The sequence below is a fragment of the Penicillium macrosclerotiorum genome, assembly GCF_028827735.1.
Source record: "Penicillium macrosclerotiorum strain IBT 26536 chromosome Unknown utg000009l_segment0_segment0, whole genome shotgun sequence".
Taxonomy (NCBI): domain Eukaryota; kingdom Fungi; phylum Ascomycota; class Eurotiomycetes; order Eurotiales; family Aspergillaceae; genus Penicillium; species Penicillium macrosclerotiorum.
The window spans coordinates 733,965-759,588 of NW_026643088.1; the positions used below are offsets into that span (position 1 = coordinate 733,965).

At 48.2% G+C, this 25,624-nt stretch overlaps 10 protein-coding genes across 10 annotated transcripts; 5 read left to right on the forward strand and 5 right to left on the reverse strand.

Annotated features, from left to right (window-relative positions):
* Positions 1-386: 386 nt before the first annotated feature.
* Positions 387-1,707, forward strand: N7462_009432 (uncharacterized protein; the record flags this gene model as incomplete). The annotated part of the gene is made up of 5 exons (XM_057081146.1): positions 387-560; positions 633-1,008; positions 1,070-1,187; positions 1,248-1,315; positions 1,376-1,707. 5 exons carry the CDS (start codon positions 387-389, stop codon positions 1,705-1,707), a joined length of 1,068 nt encoding a protein of 355 aa, XP_056929983.1.
* Positions 1,708-2,609: 902 nt separating this feature from the next.
* N7462_009433 (uncharacterized protein) lies at positions 2,610-4,139 on the forward strand (the record flags this gene model as incomplete). The annotated part of the gene is made up of 2 exons (XM_057081147.1): positions 2,610-2,738; positions 2,838-4,139. The coding sequence occupies 2 exons, from the start codon at positions 2,610-2,612 to the stop codon at positions 4,137-4,139; spliced, it is 1,431 nt and encodes a 476-aa protein (XP_056929984.1).
* Positions 4,140-6,192: 2,053 nt separating this feature from the next.
* N7462_009434 (uncharacterized protein) lies at positions 6,193-7,298 on the reverse strand (the record flags this gene model as incomplete). Its single annotated transcript, XM_057081148.1, has 2 exons — positions 6,193-6,328; positions 7,165-7,298. The coding sequence occupies 2 exons, from the start codon at positions 7,296-7,298 to the stop codon at positions 6,193-6,195; spliced, it is 270 nt and encodes an 89-aa protein (XP_056929985.1).
* Positions 7,299-9,904: 2,606 nt separating this feature from the next.
* Positions 9,905-11,423, reverse strand: N7462_009435 (FAD-binding oxidoreductase; the record flags this gene model as incomplete). The annotated part of the gene is made up of 2 exons (XM_057081149.1): positions 9,905-11,064; positions 11,123-11,423. The coding sequence occupies 2 exons, from the start codon at positions 11,421-11,423 to the stop codon at positions 9,905-9,907; spliced, it is 1,461 nt and encodes a 486-aa protein (XP_056929986.1).
* A 2,216-nt stretch (positions 11,424-13,639) lies between these two features.
* On the reverse strand, positions 13,640-15,072 carry N7462_009436 (putative bZIP transcription factor (MetR); the record flags this gene model as incomplete). The annotated part of the gene is made up of 2 exons (XM_057081150.1): positions 13,640-14,223; positions 14,778-15,072. 2 exons carry the CDS (start codon positions 15,070-15,072, stop codon positions 13,640-13,642), a joined length of 879 nt encoding a protein of 292 aa, XP_056929987.1.
* A 1,847-nt stretch (positions 15,073-16,919) lies between these two features.
* Positions 16,920-18,401, forward strand: N7462_009437 (CENP-N/CHL4 family protein; the record flags this gene model as incomplete). Its single annotated transcript, XM_057081151.1, has 1 exon — positions 16,920-18,401. The coding sequence occupies one exon, from the start codon at positions 16,920-16,922 to the stop codon at positions 18,399-18,401; it is 1,482 nt and encodes a 493-aa protein (XP_056929988.1).
* An 870-nt stretch (positions 18,402-19,271) lies between these two features.
* N7462_009438 (DUF4870 domain-containing protein) lies at positions 19,272-20,003 on the reverse strand (the record flags this gene model as incomplete). The annotated part of the gene is made up of 4 exons (XM_057081152.1): positions 19,272-19,342; positions 19,410-19,512; positions 19,571-19,613; positions 19,684-20,003. The coding sequence occupies 4 exons, from the start codon at positions 20,001-20,003 to the stop codon at positions 19,272-19,274; spliced, it is 537 nt and encodes a 178-aa protein (XP_056929989.1).
* Positions 20,004-20,234: 231 nt separating this feature from the next.
* N7462_009439 (DASH complex subunit DUO1) lies at positions 20,235-21,019 on the reverse strand (the record flags this gene model as incomplete). Its single annotated transcript, XM_057081153.1, has 2 exons — positions 20,235-20,663; positions 20,723-21,019. 2 exons carry the CDS (start codon positions 21,017-21,019, stop codon positions 20,235-20,237), a joined length of 726 nt encoding a protein of 241 aa, XP_056929990.1.
* A 1,071-nt stretch (positions 21,020-22,090) lies between these two features.
* Positions 22,091-23,091, forward strand: N7462_009440 (uncharacterized protein; the record flags this gene model as incomplete). Its single annotated transcript, XM_057081154.1, has 3 exons — positions 22,091-22,323; positions 22,382-22,450; positions 22,512-23,091. 3 exons carry the CDS (start codon positions 22,091-22,093, stop codon positions 23,089-23,091), a joined length of 882 nt encoding a protein of 293 aa, XP_056929991.1.
* Positions 23,092-24,018: 927 nt separating this feature from the next.
* N7462_009441 (MFS transporter) lies at positions 24,019-25,520 on the forward strand (the record flags this gene model as incomplete). Its single annotated transcript, XM_057081155.1, has 3 exons — positions 24,019-24,273; positions 24,347-24,748; positions 24,816-25,520. The coding sequence occupies 3 exons, from the start codon at positions 24,019-24,021 to the stop codon at positions 25,518-25,520; spliced, it is 1,362 nt and encodes a 453-aa protein (XP_056929992.1).
* Positions 25,521-25,624: the final 104 nt, after the last annotated feature.

Here is a 25,624-nt window from a genome sequence, read left to right on the forward strand (position 1 = left end):
AGAGACCTTTCGAACAGTTTTGGAGCCCCTTGTAGCTAGGCGTGTTGTGATAATTTCTTGCACGATATCTATATGATACTAAGCATGGCCTCGGTTTGACTGGTGTAATGGCGACTGGCCACGTCCCCGACAATTTGCCCCAGTCTACCGAAGTAAAAGATCCACTCGACATGAGTGAAAGGTCATCCTAATCGGAAATCCCCCCCTGTCAGATTTGTTCCCAAACTCGTTAGTTGGGATCCGCTGCAGACAGCATAATAATCATGCTTAAATCCCTTCTGGCTCCCACGTGTTATGGAGGCCGCTGTTGTTTCCCGACGGTGTCGAAAAGCCGGCCGGTGCGTTCTAAAACCGCACGACTCTACGAATTTTGGGGGTAGTTGAGAATGGTGTCCAGCGATTCGGAGTCCTACCTCCAGGAGAGCAGGGCTCCCCTGGTGAAGGGAGTGATGTGGTTGATGGCAATTGTGCCGTCAATATCCGTATTGATGCGTTTATACGTCAGGTGTTTCTTAAAGCGTGTATTCGGCTGGGACGACTTCATTATCATCATTGCGACAGTAAGTTTCTTTTTTTCTTCACATGGTTTCTGTGTCTGGTCGGTCTAATCTTATAACCTCTGTTCATGTTAGGCCTGCTTAATTGCCTATGCTGCTATCTGTCATGTTGCGGTGAACCTAGGCCTTGGAAGACATCTGACAGCCGTAGAGGAAACCCCAAACAATGTTATTCAGGTGGCACTGCTATGTGACATCGGAGAAGTTTTCGCCATTATGGCTTGTACATTAGGAAAGACTTCCTTTGCCGTGACTCTGCTTCGCATTGTTGTCCAAAGATGGATGATTGTCGTGCTTTGGTTCGTGATTGTGACCATGAATCTGGTCAATGTTCTAGCGGCCTTGTTTATCTTTGTTCAATGCAAAGATCCTCGACATCTTTGGAACTCGGCGATACCGTCCGAATGTTGGCCGGACAGCGTGTTCACGGATTTTTCGCTCTTTGTTGGAGGTATGCAGGCCTGAATCTGTCAGATTTTTCCCATGCTGACATGTCTTGTCCAACCCTTTAGCTTATTCCGGAGCCCAGGATTTTGTCCTGGCATTGCTTCCGTGGGCGATTGTTTGGAACCTGCAGATGAAGAAGAAAGAGAAGTTGGGTATTGCATTTGCTATGAGCCTGGGTATCTTGTAAGTGCTTGCGAAAACCGCACGTGACATGCAGCGGCGTCTGAACTGATTTTGCTATAGTGCGGGTGCAGCTGCCATTGTGAAGACAACCTTCCTTGTAGCCCTGTCGGCCAAAGCTGACTTCACTTGTAAGTGTTTATGGATCCTTCTCGAGGCCCAGGAACTAATTCATGGGCTTGGTCCTCTAGGGGAGCTTGCGCCGTTACTTTATTGGGCTGCGGTTGAAGACGGACTTGCCATCACTGCTTCCTCGGTTCCAGCTCTGAAGCCTCTGCTTATGAGAGTCTTCCCCAGTTCGCTGGGAAACGAAAACTACAACATGATCTCCTATCCCGTCGGGACTCCTCGACAGAGAGTATTTGACAACTCCCAAGGCGAAACGCAAACAGATATTGGGCATGCCACTGTTCATGAACGGGGCAGCCAAACGGCCATCTTGGAGCCACACTCGCCGGGAATTAAAGAGGAAAGCATCAACATGACGACGGAGGTGTCAGTGACGTATAATCGCGTTCCATAGGGACGATCTTCGGGCCCAGTTCTAAATCCAAGATTCCAGCCGATCTCAGGGCCATCTTGGCTGATGTAATCCTTTCCGGTTCCAGTTCCAGTTCCATTTGTAATTCTCTTCGGGGGCTCGTTTTCGTATTGCTCCATATCTCACGCGTGAAGACTGCTGATTTTGCCGGGCGTTGATTGGCGGGCTGAATGGATCCATGGGCACTTGACCGAGCTACAGTCAGCATGTGCTTCCCCCAGCACCTCGGGCCAGGGCTGGAGATCGAGAAAGGACCCATGTCTCGGTGTTCGGGGCAACTGATCTCTCCCCAACGCAACGACGACATTTCCAGTCAAATCGATCATGAATGATCTCAATCCGCTCGTACTGTGGCGTAGGGTCGAGGAGTATCGACCAGGAGCTCAGGAGTTCATCGATTTGGCGGGCGGCGTTCGCGGAACATGTGGCGATGACTAATCATAGCTGACTAACGAGGGATCAATAAAGCCGGCACTGATCCTGTGCTAGTGGAGCCGACGAACATGAAGAATGGAGAGTAAGAGTCAGCCCTTGGAGGCCGTATAAATAAGAAAGGAGAGACTAATGACGCGGTGTTCGGCACGATTCAATAGACCGAGGGCAGCAGGTCTGGGAAAGGCCTGGTGTGATTGGGACAGGCCGGTCCGCGGAAGTCGATAGATTCGATCGCTTTGCCCCAACAAGCCTGGGCATTTTCTCGATTTAGCCGTACCCGCTCGTGGATTTTCTGCAGGACGCTCGAGAACTACGGCATATTGTACGCTCATTCCCACTCCCATCCAAGGGCCAGATCTAGCATGAACAGCTGTCTGTCGAGTGTTCCTTGCATTTGAACTTGTTCGCTGTACACTGTATATCGTATTTCTCATCAAGGTCTCGCCACGATGGAGAAGCCTCAACTCCGGCGACCGCGGACGGTTGCTGTTGTGGGCACGGGCATGGCCGGTCTGGCCACCGCACATCTGTTACACCAGGACTCGCAGGATCGATACCAAGTGACGCTGCTTGAAAAGGTTGGTTGGTTTTGTGAATGTGTCTCCGGTCTGGGCACTTGATACCCTCACGGCCCGAGACAACCCTAGATTGCCTAGAAAGCTGACCAATGTTGGTAGAGAGACCAAATTTCATTGAGTGCAGAGTCTATTGAGATTCCAACTCGAGATGAGAATCATGCTACAGTATGGGCAGATGTTCCCATGCGCGCCTTTGCAGGCGGCTTTTACCAGAATTTGATCCGAATGTACGATCATCTGGACATTCAGTACCACGCACAACCGTTCCTCTTCAGCTTCACCAGACTGCCACAGCGACAGCAACCCTGCTCGACCACTTCGTGTATCCCAGGGCCCCAGATGGTGTACGCTTCGAACTTTCATCAGGTCCCTCCGATCCCTCGCACTCTGGATCTGCTCCAGTGGTTTGTGGAGGCCGTCTATGCAGTGGTGTGCTACTGCTGGTTCACTTTCTGTGTCTTCTTCATCGCACCATATGATGAGGACTTGCAGAATGAAACTCCCAGTGAAACCTTCGGTCACTATCTGCGCCGTGTCCGGATGCCACAGTACTATGTGATTAACTACCTTCTTCCCCTGATCTCGAGTGTTTGCACCTGCACGCATCAAGAACTGCTATGTTTCCCAGCAAGCGATATCCTGGACTACAAGCGTCGCACACACAGACAACAACACTTTGTCGTCGCCGCAGGCGTCCAGTCTGTCCAGAAAAAGCTTCTGGATGGCCTAGATGTGCGCCTTGGAATCCAGCTGACACATGTGATCCCGAAAGATGGTGGTGTTGAAATTCAGTACTTGACCGCCGATGGAAATAGCTCGTCCGAGCAATTTGACCTGGTAGTATTAGCCGTGTCGCCCGATGTGGCAGCATACTTACTGCCGGACTTGACATCGCAACTATCAGCCATTCCGACAACACTCGTAGAGACAGTCGCACACACAGACCAGTCAAGCATCATTCCGATGCTCCAGGCCACAGGCTCTTCAACTTCTAAGGCTCGCAGGTCCTTCCGAGGCACTCTCAGCACCACTATGCAGCGCATACACCTCCTCTCTAATGAAAACCTAACCGAGGCCGTCCATGAACAAGCCAACTCGCTCCTTGTTACCACCAATCCTCTCCTCCCTCTGGACAAATCAAAGATTCTTCGTTCTGCACGTTTCGTTCGTGTTCTACGAAGTCCTCTTAGTCGACTGCTTGTCAACTCCATGTTCCAAAATCGTCAAGAAAGGTTCTCCTCCTCTTCTCCGAAGTCATGGCGAAGTGGAGACAAAGGAATCTATCTCGCAGGAGGCTGGTGTTGGGATGGCATGGTTCTGTTAGAAGGATGCATTGTCTCCGCGATGCGGGTCGCTGCTGACCTAGGTGTCGACGTGCCCTGGGACCTCCCGAAGCTATAAGCGAGCTTCATATAAATAGTCATGATTTCACGTATTTCTTTCGGTTGTATCTTTATGTCCTTTGCGTAGCCTAGACGGCTGTTTAGTCTACATAGCTTGTTGAAAAATGTTTATTCTGTTGTTCTCGGCGAATTCTAATATGCGAATGAAACAAGATACCCGAGGACCTCTCCGTGACGATGGGATTTCTTAGGAACGGGAGAAGACTGCATCTAGATGCATCTATTATACCACTGGTTGCACTGCCACATATACTGTATTTGGGCTAATACATGGGTTCCCATACTGATTGAGAGACCATCAACTACACAAATTGATTTTGGATTCCAGCGAGAACTTATTCATTGGATTCAAAATGTGTCCAATCACTACTTCGTTCACTCACTAGGTAACCATTCAAATACTCGAATCCGACCAAGACGTACCTACCTAGAAACCAATGCAGACTCTAACCCCGGTGAGTAGGCCGCATGGGATCAAGCACTGGCTCATAATCAGTATCTCCATCTATCAAAAACACCGAGAGGGGCGAAAAGCAGATTGTTTGACAGGTCACTTACGCATATATTAGGTCCGGTCGGATTAGATGCAGGTGGACAGGTGTTGGTACCTAGACAGCAACCAGGAAGAGGGCCGCCTGAGATGCATGTAGTACCTCCAGGGCACTGCCGAATTATCAGCGGCACAGTTCTACAATGTGAGTTTCGCCGTCACTTACGCATATTCCCGCCGCTGGGCAGAACGGTGTGGCTGCTGGGCATTGGACACAAATGCCATTGACACAAGCGCCACCTCCAGGTCCAAGTGGGCACTAGTAAGCTCCGATTAGGGATAGAAAATTTAAATAATACAAATACAGCGAAATTAAGAGCGGAATAGTTAAAAAAGGGAACGGAAAGATTAGAAATGATAACAATGGCAATAATGACAACAATAACAACAAATAAAGAATCAAAGAGAATAAAGACGAGAGAAAACGTAAAATTCTGTCTCGGATGAGGGAATAGCAAACTTACTCCTTGATTGCATTGCCCACAGTTATTCAAGTTATTTGATAAGTCAACACATGTTCCCTGACAGCAAGCAGGTAATATGCCGGTGCAAGGTGCCGCTGTGCAGGATCCACAGTGAATCAAGCTACTGCTGAGATCTGTGCAGGTTCCATTACAACAAGCAGGTATCAAGCCGAAGCAAGGAATAGCCAAGCAGCCACCGCAGTGAAGCGGATCTGAGCTTAAATCGGTGCAAGTTCCACTACAGCACGCGGGGTTGACACCAGTGCAAGCTGGAGCTGAGCAGGATCCACAGTGTGCGGTAGAGGTTGCTAGATCAGTGCATGTGCCATTACAGCATGCCGGTTGGAATCCAAGACAAGGTAAAGTAATACAAGATCCACAATGATTGATATCTGTACTCAAATCTGTGCATGTTCCTAGACAGCATGCTGGTCTGATACCAGTGCATGGTGGAGCGGAACAGTTTCCGCAGTGGTTAGCATCAAAGGAGAGATCCGTACAGGTTCCACTGCAGCAGGCAGGCACTATTCCTAGGCATGGGAAGGCTGTACAGTTTCCACAGTGCAGAATATCAGAGCTAAGATCCGTGCAGATACCAGTACAACACGCAGGCGCCACGCCGGTACATGGAGGAGATATGCAGTTTCCGCAGTGTGTTGTATCAGAACTTAGATCAGCACATGTGCCATTGCAGCAAGCCGGTAATAAGCCGGAGCACGGTGCAGCTGTGCATGAGCCACAATGCGTAATGCTCGTGGCCAGATCTGTGCACGAACTATTGCAGCAGGCAGGATTTAGTCCAAGACACGGGATAGCTATGCAAGAGCCGCAGTGGTTAACATTTGTTGCAAGATCAGTGCAGTTGCCGGAACAGCAAGTCGCAGCAGTTGGTGGACACTGTCAAAGCTCTAGCGTCAGCAAGCCCAACGGAGTTCATTCCTGGCATGATGCCCTTACAGTATTAGTACAAGATCCACAATGGGCATTGCTAGAACTGAGATCAGTACAGGTACCAGCACAGCATGCTGGTGAGAGTCCTAGACAAGGCAGAGCAAGGCATGCTCCACAATGGTTTGGATCAGAAGCCAAATCGACGCAGCCTCCCAGACAACAAGCAGGTTGAACCCCAGAGCACTTTTAATAAATTGCACATGATAGTCAGAACCATGTAAACTGTTAGATTTATGGTTATGCGGGAAAGACTCGACTTACGACAGTATTGCAATTTCCGCAATGATTGAAATCTGTGGCGATATCAGTACACTCTCCTGAACAGCATGCAGGTACAATTCCTAAGCAAGGTACGGCGTTGCAGGCGCCGCAATGGAAAATGTCGGAGCTGAGATCAGAGCATATGCCAGAGCAACACGCCGGATCGTTACCGGTGCACTAAATGTTATTCTTAACATGAAGACAATTGACTAGAGGTTAGTCAAAGAATCAAATCTTACGTTTATACCGCAGAACCCGCAATTGGACACAGATCTAGTCAAGTCGGCACAGGTGCCATTACAGCACGCCGGGATTGTTCCGTTGCACTAGGCGACATCATGTTAGACTCCGGTTATAGAAAATAGGCTTGATGCGTTACTTACAGCTATTGCATTGCAAGCTCCACAATGCCGTACATCTACGGCCAGATCAAAGCATGACCCCGAGCAACAAGCGGGGTTCAGCCCCGCACACTTGATTGGTTAGTAAGGAACAAGACAGAGATTCTGACATAAGAAAGCTTACAGGCAAGGAAGTGCAGCTTCCACAATGTGTGGTAGATGAGGCAAGATCAGCACAAGTGCCGCTGCAGCAAGCCGGCAATGTTCCAGTACACTATATGCTTTTTGATTAGCATAATAGAGATAAAGTGGTACGAGCGAATCCAGAATACATAATAAAGAGATCAAGAAAAGAATGATGAAATCAGAGGACATTGAAACAAGAAGAAAGGACACTAGACAAAGAGAAATTAAAAGTAAAGACAGATATAATGTAACAAAAGGTGCGGAAATTACCACTGAGGCGTTGCATGATCCGCAGTGATTGATATCAGATGCAAGGTCAGAACAAGCTCCTGAGCAGCAGCCAGGGTTATTCCCAGTACACTAGGAGTAAAGTCAGATATTTTGAAGAATAATAAGAGAGACATTATGCGGCATACGGCAATACTACAGTTTCCACAGTTTTGTGGGCTTGATGTTAAATCCACACAGAGGAAATTGCAGCACGTTTGATTAGTGGGACACTAGGCCTCCAATTTCAGTTTTCTCTGATGTATATTGCATCTTGAACATTTGAAAGTTGGTGAAAGAGAACACACTGGTTTCCATGGCAGCCATGATGCACATATAAGCCCTCCTTCCACAGTAGGTAGAGGAGTGGCGACAGCGGTCACAGTCACTTTCAGCGGTGTCGATGATTTAGATTCGAAGGGTTTTGCTTCCACACGATTATGCCAGCTGAGCCCAAATTCTAATATATGATTAGAAATTCATTGTCGATAGAATTGCGCATATAAATATTCGGATCAAGGAAATTCAACTTAGTGTTACCGAGAGCAAAAAGAAGGTATGTTGCTATGCTGACCATAATGGGAAATCCAGGTATTAGATGATGCTATAAAGCTTTCAAATGAGCAAATCTCCTGAAGGTAATCAGAAGCGAATCTAAGTGGGAAACTCAAAAAGGTAGCTCTTTAGACTGAGAACCCCCGGTCTTATGTGTTGTATGCCAAAGCTATTTCCACATGATACCCTCAATGTAAAATGGTGTGGTTGAGCTCACATTTTGTCAACATATGGTGGAACCCCCTGCATGCGTCCGGTCTACAAGTAAACCAAACTGAAAACTGGTGGGCTCAAGGTTGTCCTAGTTTCCTTTCATGGAGCTTGCTTTCCATCCCCAGGTTACTCAGTGTATACGTTGTCTCGCGGATCAGAGATGTCAAGTAAGTGGCTTTTATGGGATTCGGTTCATGCAACTTTTGTGAAACACTTTCACAAGAATGATTTTTGTAATACAGCTGCACAATCTCGGATCTTTAATCATACTGGGACAAATTTTAAGAGAGGATCTTACTTGGATTGAAAAAAAATTAGAATCATCACTGCAGCTATTGAAAGATGCTCTTCATATTATTTTGTTAAGAATCTCTTTACGAATTAAAGCTCTAAAAGGCCAATTGAGAGCTGGTCGAATAGACTTTTGTCTCATTTTTTTGCTCTTGATGCCACAGTAACAGGGATACTAACATGGTGTCACCTTCAAAGCCTAGTAACGGGGACTTGATGATCTCAACTTGAAAATTATAGGCCCACTAATTTTTACATATGAAGAATTCATCAGATAATTCTTCTGTATTTAGTACTACCGTATTTAATGATAAGAAATCACTTGGCAAAATCCAGCAAAAGCGTCCAGAGAGGAACGTCCATAGCCGGGGCCGTACACGAGATTATCTAGTAGACGAGATGCCAATGATCTTTGTTGTGGGAATCATTCATATTCTAGCATGTACGTTAACGAGAGGTACGTAGAAGTTTAATGAAATGGAACGGTAGTTAATTTATAGTCTGTACGACGGGGATGGCGGGTAGAAATTAATGCCTCTCCCATCACGAATAAAAAGAAGAAATTTTGCTTAGGGTATATAGGCTGTTTGGTGGATTCCCCTTTTACCTTTCCTTAACCATATCCCGTACTCTGAAACCTCAGGTTTTTGATTGATCTATTTTTGAGACCTATGGGACGAGGCCTCAAGTATAGCGACATATGTTGATTTGAATATTGGAAAAGGCCTATTATTATATTCTAAATAATGATAAAAATTTGTAGTACACAGGTATTTGTATCCTCATATAAAGGCGAATGAGTCATTTCTATCATACTAATTCAACGAGATCGACAAAAAGCCGATGGAGTTGCAGGAGGCCAGGGACCTAATGAGGTGGCTTTGCAGCAGGTGACCATACCTAATCATGTGAAGAAGTACCTAAAAAGTCTCGACCATTTCTCAGACAAGAATTCTTCAAAGCAAAATTAAGCCCATTAGGTCGGCACACGAAGGATTATCTAATATAAATGGTTCTGAAAAAGAAATTACCAAGTCTTGGTGTCTCGGTAGCTCCGAAGAATTGAATCAAAGCATCTTAAGAGAATTGCTTAATCCAGAAGGACGCCACCACCAGATGAAAACATACAGCAGATCTGGTCGTAAACCCCACTCTTTCAGTATTATTTATCTCAGGCGATTCATTTTTAATAGTACGTCAACGTATCTTCATATCATAGCACCATCTTCAAAATCCTATCATAACTTATATTTCACGGGCATTAGTAAAAGCAGATGGATGAGGTAGCAAAATCATTACCGTTCCAGTCCTTATGACGGCCGAGCAATGATCTAAAGTCTTGCCAATAGCCGATACCACTCATGTTGATCAGTAAGCACTAGTCATGCATAGTTTTTGGTTTGAAGTGTATAAGCCAATTTACATTGTTAAAAACCCTGTAGTTCCTCAAAAAAACAATGCTGCGCTAAAATACAGAGCAAATTTTGATGAATTATTAGGTCTTTGGAAGGCGGATGTAGCTTTTGTCATTTCGCCCTGATTTTTCTCCCTATCTGCTAAAAAAACAGTGTTAGTGTTGTGGTTGTACATGGTATATTTTGAATTATTTATGTGAGACCAGTATATACATTTGTCATGGAAATTCAAACACGACTTTCATTGAATTTAGCCTTAATAGTGTCTTTCAAAACGCAGGCGAGGGACTCTGAGGGTTCTTGAAGACATTTTGAGGGTCAATTTCTTTTTTGATTTGCTGAAGCCGTAGTAGGTTTGAACCCCAGTATGCCTCGGGTCCGGCTGCCATCAGAGGATCAACATAACCTGGGTATGCAGCATACGGAGCCTTGTCATTTGTCACAAGATTGTTGACCTGCTCCAAGTATTCAATCTGCGTCTGGGAGACAGGGCCAAGCAAATTGATGCTATATGACTGCAGCCAGATGAGCACATCGCGGTGAGCATATGCGGTCGCATCTGTGGGAATATCATTGGTGTAGCCTCCCTGGAAATCGAACAACAGAAACCAGATCAATGTTCCTTTGTCCGCACTATCAATGTAGTCGAAGAGCTGGTCGATTGTCTCAGAAGTCATCAAATTGTCTGGAGTCCATGCGGTTGATTTGGAATAGAAGTTGGACGCAATTCCACCGCCGAGCTCCAAAGCGGCCTCTTCGGCCCAGTCACCGACCAGACCAAGCCAATCCTGAAAAACAACAGCACTCCCATTGACACCGGGCCATTGGGAACCAATATCCAAGGACTCGTACTCTTCTTCGGTACCGAAGAAAGTACCGGTGATGACCATGGTGTCTTCAAGAAGGGTAAGAGTGGACGCCAATTTGCGGGTCAGTTTCGGATTAGAAACATATGCTTGCCATTGTTTGAACAAAGTGGCCCGTTCTTCGGTGCTGCCTATCTTCAGGGTATATTCGTATTTAACAGCGGTACCAGGTTCAGGCTCAGTGCGAACCTTAAACTCGGTGACAATACCAAAGCCGGAAGCAGCACCTTTGATAGCCCAGAAGATGTCCGAATTTTGAGTCTCAGAAGCCGTCACGATGCTGGAATTGGCAAGCACAACTTCCGCCTCCACAATATGATCAAGAGCAGCTCCAAACTGTCGCGATGTTGGACCGAGTCCACCAATGGTGAAATGGCCACCAGATCCAACCTGAGGGCAAGTGCCATGAGACATAGCTCGACCTCCAGCATCATGCAGATGCTGTGTCACGTCTCCTAAAAGTGTTCCAGATCCGATTGTTGCCACCCAATTCGAGCTATCCATGGAGAATTGCTGTAAATTCTTTAAATCGACGACAACAGCGCCATCCGTTCCACCAAGGCCTACAGTAGCTATGCATTAGATCTCATATTATTTCAAAACGCGAGAAAGAGCAAATACCATAGTTTCCATAGCTATGACCACCACTCTTAGCCTGAACATGATATCCATTGTCCGCGGCACACTTCACAATAGCAGCAACTTGTTGCGAGGAAGTGGGAAATGTCACAGCAGCTGGAACTACAGGTATGTTCAGGTTATAGCGATTCACATTCGCAACTTGGTAGAAAGGGTCACCAGCAAAGGCGACACTTCCACTGTCAGTCAATGCATACTGAAGGCACGATTTCAAATTATCGGCGTCGCTTGCAGCCACAAATGCAGCACCTGCAGCGAGCAAAAGATTAATGATAGATGCCATAATCAGTACCTGGCAAGGGGAAAAAACGGGGGCCCAGAAACCTCCAAAAGCACGAGTCACAATCTTCCTGTGAGTTATTGGGATTTTAAATAGCAATTTATCGGTGGATCTCCATGCAGAATTTCAGAAGCGCTTTGACAGAAGTCATCGTCGACTTAAGCTGAAAAGGGACAAACTTTTCCTCTTTAGCGCTCCTCAGCACTATTTTGCAAAAGTAGCAGTCAACCCCATTAGTAGAGGTAGTCATCCAGGGGGTCGCCTAGCGAGAAAGCGAACTCCATTCTTGAGACAATCCATTCGGCTACCGACCCGAGCAAGCCAGGCACCCCTTTTGAGCATTGAACTGACTGGGAAATTGATGAGCAGTTCCGGTGGTTTCTGAGCCCTTAACGGGAAAGGTTTATCTCCTAGACCCCGATTTGCGCGCTAGTGGTGTCGATCGTTGTGAAGTGTGGGGGGTTTGGGCTCAGGGATGACACCGCCGCTCGGCCGTGATAGACCTGTCAGCTTCCTACAAGAGTCAACGCTCAAGATATCAGATCGACATGAATCTTCAATCAAATTAAGCGATGCCGAGGTGAGAAAAGATATAACCATGTGCTTGTGAGAGGTGAGCAAAGACAAAATGAATGCAACAACGTGATCTATGCACCACCTCCCCTTTATTGGGATTGGACTTGATACCTCTTAGTCGGCATAAATTGACATGATTCATACCAATGTGAGCCCCAGCACGGAATGCTACTATGATCTCAATCTTAACATTTTCCCTCTTCATTTGGTAGCCATGGACTCCAGTCTGAGCTTTCATATAATGTCTATCGACAATATGACAATTTCTGCGATTCCAAATATTTCTGCTGCTCTTCTGGAGATTTAGCTATGAACGCTTTGTGATCCGGCATATTTTTCATTCCCTTGGGCATGCCGTTGACTTGCAAGCCGTGTTCATCCATCAGCCTCTCGCGAATCTCCGTAGCTTGTTTCCAAGGAGGACGAGACCCATAAGCTGATGTCAGGTCCGACAATTTGGTATAGTACCAGTGCAGCCTCTCTGGAAGTATTTCCCATAGACATATTCAGCCGAAAGTTCCAGGATAGGAAGGCATCAAGAAGATACTGAGCTTACCGGGGACCTGCCCATTTGGACTGTTATTGATGAACGGGGCTTTTTGACATCATCGAAATTGAACAATTCGATCACCTACGAGGTTTGAAGCTCTTCGACCGCGCAAATAACCTATCTCTTATATATTTAATAGCATTATTAACATTCTGTCGATAAATGATAGAAGAATCATGGGATGAATGTTGCAAGAATTGGGGGCACCCGCTTGATTTTATTAGTTATGGTATCAGAAGCTGCAACGAGCTGATAACCTTATAGATCAGCCAAACAGTAATGGGCTTGGGTCATTTTTGCAATCCTATCAAGCATGATTAAACTTCCAATCAATTCTTTCTAAGATACCTGAGAACATTTCTCAACAATAAAAATCAAATTGGGGCAGAGTGTCTTGCCCCTCCCCCTCGACTCTGTCAAGCCGTAGGTAGGCGTCAAGGAAAAGTCAATTAGTTTGATGTATCGGATCCTGTTTTAACTGTTATTCAGTGCAGTGATTCCTGGATATCAATAACTGGATGCTGACATCAACAATGAGGTCTCTCGGTTCAGGTTATTGCCCTGTTACCAAGATAGAAGCCGCCATGTCTGACTACTTGGACCCATTCGCCCCTCTGTTTGCAGAAGCAGGTGAGTCTGGGGATCATGCTCTTTGTGCGGTGGCTCCGGGGTAGCTATGCCCCGGGTGTAAGCCACCAGCCACCCACAATACAGTGAGGATAACGGGGTATCAGGCTATATCAGACTGATTCACAATCCAATTCGGGAGTAAAAAGTTGCGTCTATTCAATCAAACTGCACTTAGTAGTAATCATCATACTAATTATTTCCACCCCCCAAACCAACAGACATTGTCTGAAATAGCTGAAGCTGCTGTTCAAAAAAAAAAAAAAAAGACGTAAGACAAAGTCGCTCAAAACATATTCACAAGAAACAGAAAGACAGAAAGCTGGGAGTTCAGATATGTGAACTTCCAAAGGCATCCGTCGTTAGCAGCAGGGGATAGACGGCAGTGCGTTGAATCAGATCGCTTGAATATTCTGTTTTTGGGGATTTTCTTTGCTTTTTTTCTTTGCTTTTTATATTGTCTGATTTACACAGACGTACCGACACCGTGCTTTGACTTGGAAAGACTTGATTCGGGCTCGCGCGAGGCCAGGTAGCTCTTAAACATGTCAGAGATGGCCTTCTCGGATTGCTCGTCGCGCTCCTCCGTGCCGTTCTTCTCCATGATCAAGCCTCGAAGCCAGTGGTTCTCAAGCTCTAGCTGAGAGACACGAGCCTCGAGGGCATCGTTCTTTTCAGTGGTCTCCTTCACAGTCCGTTCCAGAGCCTGCTCGCGCTGCTTCTTCTTCACCCGGAACCGAGCACTGGCAGCTGTGTTACGGCGCCGCTTATCCTCCTCAGCGATGACCCGTGCAGCCTCCTCTGCACTGGCCTGAGTCGACTTCTGGGTGTGCTTCCGCTTCGGACCAGCAGCGGCAGCAGGGGTGGTGGGAGTAGGCGGCGCCGCCACACTCTGTGGGGTGGTAGTAGGCGAATTTTGAACGGGGGCCGGGTTAGCCGCGACCGATCCATTAGGAACGGAGGGCACCGCGAAAGACGCGTTCTGGATGGGCATGGACGGAACGTGCACGCCATGGAGATTGGGCTGATATTCCATATTACCCAAGCCATCTGTCCAATCAAAATTAGCCATCCGGTCATTTTAAAACACAAGACTCCACATGGTCGCGCTCTCGGTCAATCCAAAATGGTCAGATAATCCTCAGCATCGTGCGGTCTTCTCCGATCACGTGGAATGGCGTAATAGCGGAGTGCACTCGCGACGAAGGAAACCAAGTGCTTGGCGTTGACTAGGGGCCAACGAAAACCTTGCCAGCGCCACAAAGTGTAGACGGACTGCAGCCCTGAGGAGACTCTCGAGAGATCTGCTTTCAGAATACACAGTGTGGTGCTGGCACGCGAGGGAAGGGAAAGTTGAGCACATCGAGACTTCAGAAGACAACATTCAAAGCCATGGCTATGAACGTGCACCACTAAAGCAAGATCAAAGTAGATGAGCTTGTCAACTGAGCTAGCGATCACAAGCCATGCATATATGAGACCAGTGCCCGTGGACAACCTGATATATGGTGTGATCCAGGGGAACTCATGCAACGTAGGCAGACCATCAATCCATCGAGCGCGACCAATAGCAGGCAACTTCAGCGGTTGACTTTCCAACTTACCGTTCAAAAATTCCAAAAATTTCATGTCCGCATTTCTTGTGGAGTGGTCGGCGAGGGACTCGCCGTGTGCAGTCTTCTCCTCCACCGAGTCAAAGGTCGGTAGGCCCAAGTCGGCAAATTTGTCGAAATCGAAGAACTCGGCATTGGTGAACAGAGCCAACTCCTCGTCGAGGTTGAATGTGTTCTGCTGCTGCTGCTGCTGTTGCACGGCCTGGTCGTAGGGCGATGGAATAGCGTTCAGGTCATCGAGATATTGGGCGAAGTTCGGGGCGCGGCGCCCATTGAGACCAGCCATTTCGAAAGATGTGCGGAGTCGCGTGGACCGTGATTGAATATAACGAACAATGGTAGGGGTTGCGCTTGTTCAAGGCCCGAAGGCTTCGCGTCTGCGTGATCGTTCGTGAGGGACGTGGATCGGGCGCGCCGGATGCGGCTCTCGGCCGGTGTGGATGGCTGTATCGAACCCAGGTAAAGCGGAGGGCGGATTCTGTCGCGACGCGCGAATGTAACGACCAACGATAGTTTTTGGTCGATGAACTTGATCGGTTGATATGATGTGAAGGAGAGGAGGAGGAGAGAGGAAGGGTCGAGTCACTGGTGGGTTGGGGGAGGAGCCACTTGTGGGTTTTCCCTTTGAGTTTGAAGGTGGTGGGGGTTCAATTCATCCGACGAGGGGTGCTGATTAATCGCCGGTTTGCCTCATACAATTGCATAAGCAAATCATCAGATCCAAACCTCGTCCTGACTCGGACGCGCTCCACGGTGTTTTGTTTGGCTATTCTTTTCAACCCTCTTCTATAACTCTATAATCTATGTCGATTCCAGTATACCTGTCCTCTGCTATGCTACCTTTGCCCCATGTCTACAAACGAGTTGCACAGTTGAACCCTTCTCCTTATCACAGGGCAATCGGTTCCGGGTGGCCGAAAATCGGAGGCGAATCCACTGGAATTGCTGGTACCCACTCTTGGACTCGACCTCCAAAGGGGGGACTGGGTGGGAACGGAGGGCCCCATCGCACAGATCCGCATTGAGCACGGTCGCCCATTAACGGCTCGCAACACACGTTCTGTTCTATGTGCGACCCCAGGGTCTGTCAGCACTGGACTTTCCCGAAATCCCCTCACGGCGCATTCGGTTTGGTTTCTTTAATTCATCCGCACTAACCAGCCTCATATCGAGAAAATAGAATTTACAGCGACAAGCGCGGCTTGCACGGGGCCTGCTATGGGCTTTCATTGGCGGATGCCGCCAGCATTTGTCAGCCTCGAGGTGAACTCACTTTCTGGTCATCGCACTTCCCTGTTTCTCCCGAGGGTTTCGCCGGTGTATTATTCAGCATCGCCTCCGGTCCACGGACCATTTCGCCTGTGGCCAACCAATCCCGTGGGATGATGATGCGCAAAAGGGGGAGACTTGGAGTGGCACTTGGAGGGGGATACATATATACATCCATGGAGGGACAGTATGTTAGTGCTACCCAGGGCTTTGACCACACTAGGCTCGTGCTTCGCAGACCTGCAGGACATTCGAGAAAAGCACGGACAGTCTCCACGCCCACGAGATACATACATTGATGGGCATTTGCCAGGGATTCGCGGTCTGGGACCGGGAACTGAGTTATGAAAGAAATCATGCCAATAATCATGAAACTGAGGTTCTTCGTAGTGTTGTCTTTTGCAAATCTCATTCCAGTACAACGGTGGATAATATACGGGAGCATCTTCTTTGTGGTCGTGATGCAAGTTTCCCTTCTCAGTAATTGTATCATGAAATCCCAAGCAGCGACAAGACCAATCAGATTGATTCGGCCTAGAGAGCGCCTGGAAGGTATATATCAATGAACACAAGCGACCATCAAATTGATAATACAATCCTGCTTCTCGAAAGCTTAATCAAATATCCGTCTGTTCTCGAAACTCTCTTCGGCCCCAGAGGCGCATTGTACTTCATTCACTTATCAGCACGTGATGTTATTTATCGAGTCTCAACGCGCGTGCTGTCCGAATGACGGGAATGGAAAGATCAAAGCAATACATTCAAATCCCATAGACACCAATCCTAAGTCAGGCCATTCCGCTGATGCAAAATTCTTGTGTCTAACCGACTGCCAACACAACAATCTCCGAGTCCCAATCAGCCATGGTGCGCTCCAAAACGGTTCGCGCAGCGACAACAGCGAGCCTTCCAAACAATTTGCGCATCCCCTCAACAACTTCCTCTCTTATAAAAGCCCTGGGAAGACTGTCGCGACAAGAGCTACTGGATTTAGCCCTTCTCTGGCTAGATGATCGAAATCTGAGCTCTTTCCCTCCATATCTCCAGCCGGCCGCCGACAAGGGCTTTGATGATGAGGAGACCTTGCCCTATCCCGCGGCCGAAACAGTTGAAGAAGCCCGCCAAACATACGAAGATCTTCAAGCCCGCAGGGGTGGGAAACGGGAAGTTCTCGAGCGTATTTTGGAAGGGGATTGGCGCCACGGTATCACCCTGCGCCAGCTCGCAATGGCCGACTTGCGCTATATGGACGACCATCCCGCAAGCCTGCGATGGACGGCTCTGGAGCTGAGTCGCATTGGGGTGCAGGTTAAGCATTCCCGGACAGCTCCTGTAGCTGGCGACTGGTCTAGCAGCATTCCACGCATGCAAGCAGCAACCTTCGTCAAGGCGCTCCAACAAGAAATTTCCCCGCTGGTGAAGGCTCACTACCACCTCGCGCGCTCGACTACCTTCCCTCTCACCTTCCTCCGCATCTTCATCATCGACTCGCCATACCAATCGCCCCGGCAAACGCCTGAAATCTTTGCCGACTCGTCGCGTGTGATCTATGTCGCTTTCCCTGATAGCTGCCCCTTCATCTATACCTCTATATCCGCATCAACCGGCACGAAGGCAGCCGCTGCGTCAACAAGCTCAATCGCCACGGACCCTCGAAGTCTGCAGCGCTTAGTGCGCGATGCTATTCCCAAAGCCTTTTCTCGTCCACAAGAGCGATATACCCTAAAAGCCACCGCGTTGGCCGCGAAGAATCTGCCTACTCTACTAGCGCTCCGTGGGCCGGGCCGAAATACAGGAGCAAATGGAGCTTTCAGTATATTCGCCGATTCTGCCATCGAAGGTAGCCCGCTGGACCCACGCCCGTCAAACACGGTTCCCGTCGAGGAACATATGCGTAGTGGGCACAGGTCCTTGGCAACGGACGACAAGGAGAATATCCGCGACGCAGATGATCTCCCGCAAGCATCAAGCGCTACATCAAAAAGAAAGTCCCAGGGTCAAGATACAAGACCACTTTCTCCGGGGTCTAAAAAGCGGCGGCTTGCTGTCCAGACCCGCTTTGGAACAGCCGGTTCCTCGTTAGCCCCTGCGCCTCTCGATCGTCTCGATATTCGGCTTCTTGACATGCCTGTCGCCGACAAGTCCGCTGATTCCGCAGAGCAGCCCTCTGGCACCTCACCGGCAATCTCACTTACTTTCAGCGGATCAGATGTTATAGGGGGGATTCGCAAACTCGCCGAGTTGGGAGTAATTGACCCGGAGCGGATGCCAACCTGGATGACAGGAGAGGAGGCCGTCAGTACGGCTGTTGTTCAGGGAGGGAAACGGGTGAGGAATGCTATATGAAAGTCGCTTTTTTTATGGTTTACATTGCGTATGGCGCTCTTTGGCGGATTTAAATTGTTTTATCCTGGCCTTTTCTGTGATACCCCATTTTTGAGAAGGTCGATATGAACTCATGCAAATTCTTTGTCAATGGATGTTCCCCATTTAGCACGTAATAATGTTGGAATAGACCGAGTAGTTCGAGGTTCATAAACCATTCCATCAAGAACTGGCTTCTTGGTAGAATATCTATCGATCGGCGTACCGGTATTGCTCCTGCTTTTAGAGTACAGATCTTCTGGCAGTGTGGTGTACACCGGTCTCCTAGTTATCTCAATGGGCGTGCATTCTTTGTGTCTGCCATAACATTGATCACATGTAGCTGTCTCAATTGAGGAACATTCAATGTTTAGACATATTTCTGTACGAACCCACGCTAGGTTGTTGTCCAGAACTATAAAGAGGCCAATTATGATCGACTGAACTCCAATACTCCTACGTGTATAATTTTGATCCTGACCAGCATCATACGGACCGTGGAAGGGGTGACAGAGTCGGCACCATGCCCAATAAAGTGGCCATCAAACAGTAAATTTCAAGTGGTTATCAGGAATTACAGACTCCTCACGACCCTGGATTTCGATTCCAGATATAGGCCCATGGGGTTGATGTTCATCAAGTGGCTATCAGCAAGGTAGGTAGGAATCTCGTGGTCCACCACATCAGGGGGGCTAATGAAGAGGCAATCAAGGCTCTGAGCCCAGTGAGCAAAATATTCACAGGAAACAATAAAGCATTGGCAGACAAGGGGTATATGGAGAAAAAGGACTCTCTCTCCGAGCGAGAATTTCAAATACACGCAAAGCCCAAGAACAGAACACCCGCAAATTCTCATTCATTATCAACAAAGGAGTTGGCCAAGCGACCAATGAATGGAACTTCGAAGTGGTCGAGCGTGGCGACTAGGAAAAAACATGTATCAGACGATAGCCAGCACTATGGATATTCGTTGACAGGCGTGCTACTCACCATCTCGATAAGCACGCATGCTAAGGAATCCCATGAGAAAAAGATCAATAATAAAGAGAGTCCATGAAATGAAGCTACTCCAGGAGAAGATGAGATGGATTATCTATGCCTAGCGTTAATATTTTCGGACCTGCGACGAGAAGGTCTCCAATTGAACCTACGAAAATGATGGCAAAAAGCATGCTCGACTGCCAGGCATGGAACCTGCATCTATTTGTTAGATCACTCCTAATTTCAACCCTTTCGAATCTCTCGGCTCTCAGAAACCACGTACCGCACGTAGTCACTATTGTGCTCCATCAATAACAAAAACACACCTCCAGCTGGAGGCAGAAGAAGGTATGCCAACATAGCCTCAATATCCATGCGAATGGGAAGACTCGTCTCGAAGGCACCTAGGCTCACATGGCCACCTTCCACGTCCCGTCCAAAGCCAGTGTTGGTATGTCCACCGGCGAAATGGCTTGGGGATGGCAGATCGGCTGAGGTCCGGGGAGATCGGAGATTGGGTGATTTAACACGGCCATCCGGGTTCGGAGGGGACAGCGCCCGCTCGATCTCCGGGGATTCGTCCTGGTACGGGGCGAAATTCATTGTTTATTGGGGTTGGGCAAGAGAAACGACGGGGGAATTTGGCCATGATTTGGGGGAAGCTCCTTATCCTTATCGTAGGAACCTAAACTTATCGGGTCGCGTGTCCGCGTATACAGGGGTGCCTGAGGCATCAAGGGGATTTCCAGAGGATCGCAATTGGGTATCTTTCATTGGGCGCGTTTTCTCCATCTCTAGGGTCTCATATATCATACAAGAGAGTGGGTTGCAAATCTAAGCCTTGCCCCGTCCTCGAGCAATTCCACTCCCGCGAGCAATCCCACTCGCTGGTCTCCGCGTCGCAGTTGTCGAGGATCCACGCGTCGCCGCGGGTCGATTGGTACTGACGCTCGGTGTCCTGCCGAGTCCAGTGCTACGGACGGTGCCACGAGTAGTCCCACGGCCACGAGTGATGGCTGCCCGCCGTCTCGCTTCCTCGTCAGCTTTCTGCGCTGCTGCTTCTCGTTGATGTTGGAGTGCTTGTTCGCGTCGCTCGGCTGCCTGTTGCCTCTGGATGGCTTCATTCTCCATATCGGCCACGTCCTGTGTAGCACCTTGCCAGTTGGGGTTGAGAATGAGTCGCTGGTTATGTTCGGTTTGGGAGAGAATTCTCGTCCATGTATTGAGAAGCGTTGACGCTGAGGTCACGGTTCGCGATACTGTCTGTGAAAGATTTAGCAGGGAATAAGGTATATCAACCATCATCAGATTCTGCAATTTACCTCCATGTTGCCTTTGGCGTGGTCGATGCTGCCTAGCAGGCTTTCAAGGACTTCATTGATATTCCGCACAGCCTCTAGCTCATTTTGCAGCGCCACCTCGCGAGCTTCCTGGCGATCGAAAAGCGTATTACCACTATCGTGGGGCTGTCGAGGTTCTTGAGGAGGAATTCCGTCGGAAGATCGAGATTCAAATGGTTCATGAGTTTTTCGCTTTGACGGGGAGTTCCAAAGATCTTCTGTGTCTTCATCGGAGAGCTGAAGTCTTTCCATTTCCTCGGCAGTGCTTCGAAAAGCCATTTTGGCGGGGAGGGGGAAAGACGGGATTTAGAAACGGTCTTTACTGCGCAAAGATTTCTGATGGGCAGAGCACTGAGTGGGTCTGGGGTAAGTCCACCACAATCAGTTCGTAAAAAAAAGAAAAGAAAAACACCAAAGTCGCGGGGCAATCTGCATCGAGGGAATGTCAACAAATCTATCCATGGGCCGAGAACGATCGCGGGGCGGGAAGAATGGCGCCAAGGCGGTAAGCTGGCTGGGCGGTGAACAATTGAGGTGGCTGGGCGCCAAACATGCCGCCCTTTATTGGGACCTCGCCCTTTCTTCCCACTCTTGACTTTTACATCGTTTTCTTGTTGCTGTTCCTCATTGATATCTCATCTACTGAAAGAGCTCTTGAAATCTGTTTGTTCCCGATTCCTATCGCATATTTTTGTCTGTGCTCCTCCATTGTTGATCGAGTTTCATTGCGCCCTTGATTCAGCCGTCTCAACATCAACCTGACGACTTCAGACTGGAATTTGTTCCAGCAACGCCATCCCGCGTCGAAAGTCGTATAGATCTGAGAAATTTTGATCGATTTACGCCATCTTGCACTTGTTATTGATTACGAGCGTTCATAATGGCATCGACTCCGCCCCCGCCTTCACCATCATCCCTGCGCGTTCCTACTGCACCGCGACATGGTGCTGGATACGACCAATATGAGCCATATCCCACCCGATTCTCAGCGAGATTAGCCAGCCAGCGTGCGTCAAGGATAAACGAGAAGACACCAGAGCCCAACTGCCCCAGTTCGCCTAGCAAAATGCGATATAGAGCGTCACCTAAAAAGAATCGAAAGGTTGAGGAGGAAACGTTGTCGCCTCCCAAAAGCGAAGCGAAACTCCATAACAATTCTCACTTCGCACAATCGGCTGCCTACAATCACACTCTTGATTTTGATATTTCTGGATCGCACAATCGCCACCCTTCTCGCTCTCGCTCAGCAGTAAATCAATCTCTGCCAACCCCTGCCAAAACCCCTCCAAGAGGAAGATTGCAGACGATCTCTCTTCTGCATCTCGTACTCTATTTCCTACCCACGGAAGAATGGCAAGCAAGAAGCCCTCTCATTTGTCTCTCGATAGCTTCGAGACCCCTGCTGCGCCAAAGGAAATTCAGATTTATACGGATTCTCGTGACCGTATCCCAGTGTCTGTTGCTGCAATGAAAACTCCTTTCGCTGCAAAGATTGAAAAGGACAGTCCTGGCAAATGGGCTTCCAAGCGTTCCACCAATGAGCCCAGCTCCAGCTCACATGACAGTCCCGTCACCATCGTGTAGTAAGTTTCGTATCATTTTATCCTCAGTTGCACCACTGATTTTAACATGGTTTTGCAGTCATCCTAATGATAGTGACAACGAGGATACCAAGAAGTCTATCACTCAAGATGGAATGACCATGATTTTGTAAGTTCTGTGATATCTCCATGACTCTAATAAGGCAAATATTCTGATACAAATTTCACAGCCGTGGCAAGAAGGTCTACAACAAATTTGAGGAAGAAGAAGATGATGGTGATGACGAGATGGGCCTGTTTGCCGCTCGCCCCGACCTACTCGATGACAGTGATGATCTGTTATCTAGTGTTCAGCCCCTTTCTCGCAACTCCATCAAGCCGCGGGTTCTCTTCCCGAGTCAGAAGCCACAGGACCAGGACCAATCAGTTCATGAGGAGGAGGCAGCCACGGATGATGAAGACGGCTATGAGGCGGATCCTCAGTCACCCCTTGCTGACTCCAAGTCACCTGTCTTCACTCCTCAGTCACCTGAGTTCCCTCGTGCTCCTGGTGCCACCCGCCTCCTGCGTTCTAACGCTCGGTTTGGTTCTCAGCTCGATCTTACTCCTACTGTCAGCGCCTCTTCTGACGCAAAGCGGAAGCGCATCAGCCCCTTTGATCAGTGGTTGCGTAAGAAGCAGAGCCCCGAAGATACAGCCGTTCCAACAACTCCCAAGAAGAGAGAGGCCGACCGTTCTGGCAGCCCTGTCGCTCCTCCCTCGGCCAAAAAGACCCGCAGCACTCGTGGTGCTGTTGTTCCGTTGGTTTAAATCTCACTTTCACCATCCCAATGTTGGGAATTCATTTGCCTCACTTATGAAGGTTTTTAATTTCGCATGGTGCATTAAGTGAGCGGCTTCTATCTTCTTTCCTCTTTTTCTTTACATCCTGAGTGTTGTCATTCTTCAGAGTGACAGAAGAAAACACTTGACTTCTTTGAAATATTGGATGCCTTGCATGTCGCCTTGCGGGAACTTTCCCTGCTTGGCATCTTATTCTCAGTTCTCTTGAAGCATCCTTTGTTGTGTCGTCCTTGCTTTGACATTTTAATTCGTCCTCCTCTTCATGACTCATGTGTCTTTTCGAACATTGAATTCTTCTGCTGCTTTTCTTTGGCGTGTGTGGGTTTGCTCATCTTTGGGGAAAACAGGATACCAGGTACCTTACGTGTTTCAGGAAATGGGTTGGGGAGTTGGGCTTGCTTTTTTTTCTTTTCTTTTCTTTTTTCTTCTTCTTCTTGGTGTCTTTGCTTTGCCAGTCCTCTCTCTATCTCTCTGGTTCTAAGAGAACAAACTTAGGTTCTGAGCGGCTGAAGCCTGCGTGTTTGGTTTCTACGTTGATGGAACGTTAATGGAACAAGAACTTTTATGAACATGTCCACTTTGTAACTTTTCCCCATAGACTAATCCTTGTTAAATGCTTATGGCCTGTGAGAAATAAACATCGCCATAGTAGCCCATCCAATCCCCATTCAGCAGGACCCAATGCTCCCTGTTTTTGATTATCGTTCCTCAGAAAATCCAACAAAAAAAAAGGCTCAAAGGCCAACGCTGGATGCCTGAAGTGCCATATAATCAGCAGGCCCAGCATGGTGGGTCGCGAAGTAACATCGCTAAAGATGCCTTGTTTCCCCGCTTTTGAATTTGATTAACCACTCCAGCTTTGTTCAAGGTGAAGTAACGTCTGAAAGGCTCAAAATGAGCGCCGAATTTACAGTTTCAAGTCCTCTTCTTTCGAGTCAACGGTCATCAAACTTGAAAGCAGACCTTGAGAATACTATGCAACAGGACGCTACGTCTTCAGAGCAGGACGATATCCCACCATTACATGCCGTCAATATCGCTCAGAGATGGAATGAGTCGAAGACTATGATTTGGAGGGTGACAGCCACATTCTGGTGTGCATTTGTTATGGGTTCCAATGATGCCGCATATGGTGCTATAATTCCCTATGTTAGTGTTACCCTCTTTCTGTTTACTACCTTTTCAACTGCCTAAACAGGACTCTGGGGTTGTTTTGCTCTAGTTGCAACTTTCTTATCACAAAAGCTACACTGTGATCTCGCTGGTTTTCCTCTCGCCCTTTTTTGGCTATACAGCGTCCGCCATCCTGAACAGTCTGGTCCATCAGCAGTTCGGCCGTCGAGGAGTCAGTATTCTCGGCCCTGGATGTCACTTGCTGGCTTTCATGGTCATATCACTTCACCCTCCCTTCCCGGTATTGGTGATTATGTATATGTTTGTCGGCTTTGGCAGTGGTCTCCAGAACGCAGCCTGGAATGTGTGGATTGGAAACATGGCTAGTTCTCACCAAGTCCTTGGGTGTCTCCACGGATTTTATGGAATTGGCGCGACATTCAGCCCTCTAGTTGCTACAAGTCTGATTACCAAGGCTGGCTGGGAATGGTATTTGATCTACTATCTCATGGTATGCACATATATCATGCTTCACAACACGACAAACCTGGAATAGCCTTCACTGACATGATAAGCAGACCGGAGGGGCGGTGATCGAGCTTGTCAATGCCACTGCTGCATTCTGGACTGATAACGGCTCTCAATACCGTCAAGAAAGTGCATCGTCTTCCGGCAGAGACGAAGGAATCAACCAAACCCGTCTTTCGCTTACCTACCGAGTCACATGGATCTGTGCTATCTTCCTCTTCCTATATGGGGGCGTCGAAGTATCCATTGGCGGGTGGATTGTTGTTTTCATGACCAAAGTTCGTCATGGCAAAGCATTTGCATCCGGTATGGCAGAAACGGGGTTCTGGCTCGGCGTCACAGTCGGCCGATTTGCGCTCGGATTTGTCTCACCTCGGATTGGCGAGAAGCTGTCGATTGCCGTCTACATCATTCTTGCAATCGCACTTGAGCTCGTTTTCTGGCTTGTGCCGGACTTTATTGTCTCCGCAGTGGCGGTCTCCCTCGTTGGCTTCTTCTTGGGCACTATTTTCCCGGGGGTGGTGGTTGTGGCCACTCGTCTGCTGCCGAAGAATCTTCATGTAGCGGCTATTGGATTTGCAGCCGCTTTCTCCATGGGAGGCGGCGCTGTGTTTCCTTTCATTATCGGCGCTATTGCACAGGCTAAGGGTGTGGCAGTGCTGCAGCCTATTTTACTTGCCATGCTATTTGTAGCGTTGATGGTTTGGGCAATGCTGATTCGAGAGCCAACGCAGGGGCTACCGTATATGGTTTAATAGGGACGAATATATATAGATATTATGAGTAGAACAGGGGCGATAGCTTGTTGATGAACCGATTGAAAAGGAACGTTTACCCGGATATTCAAACGACAGCCGAG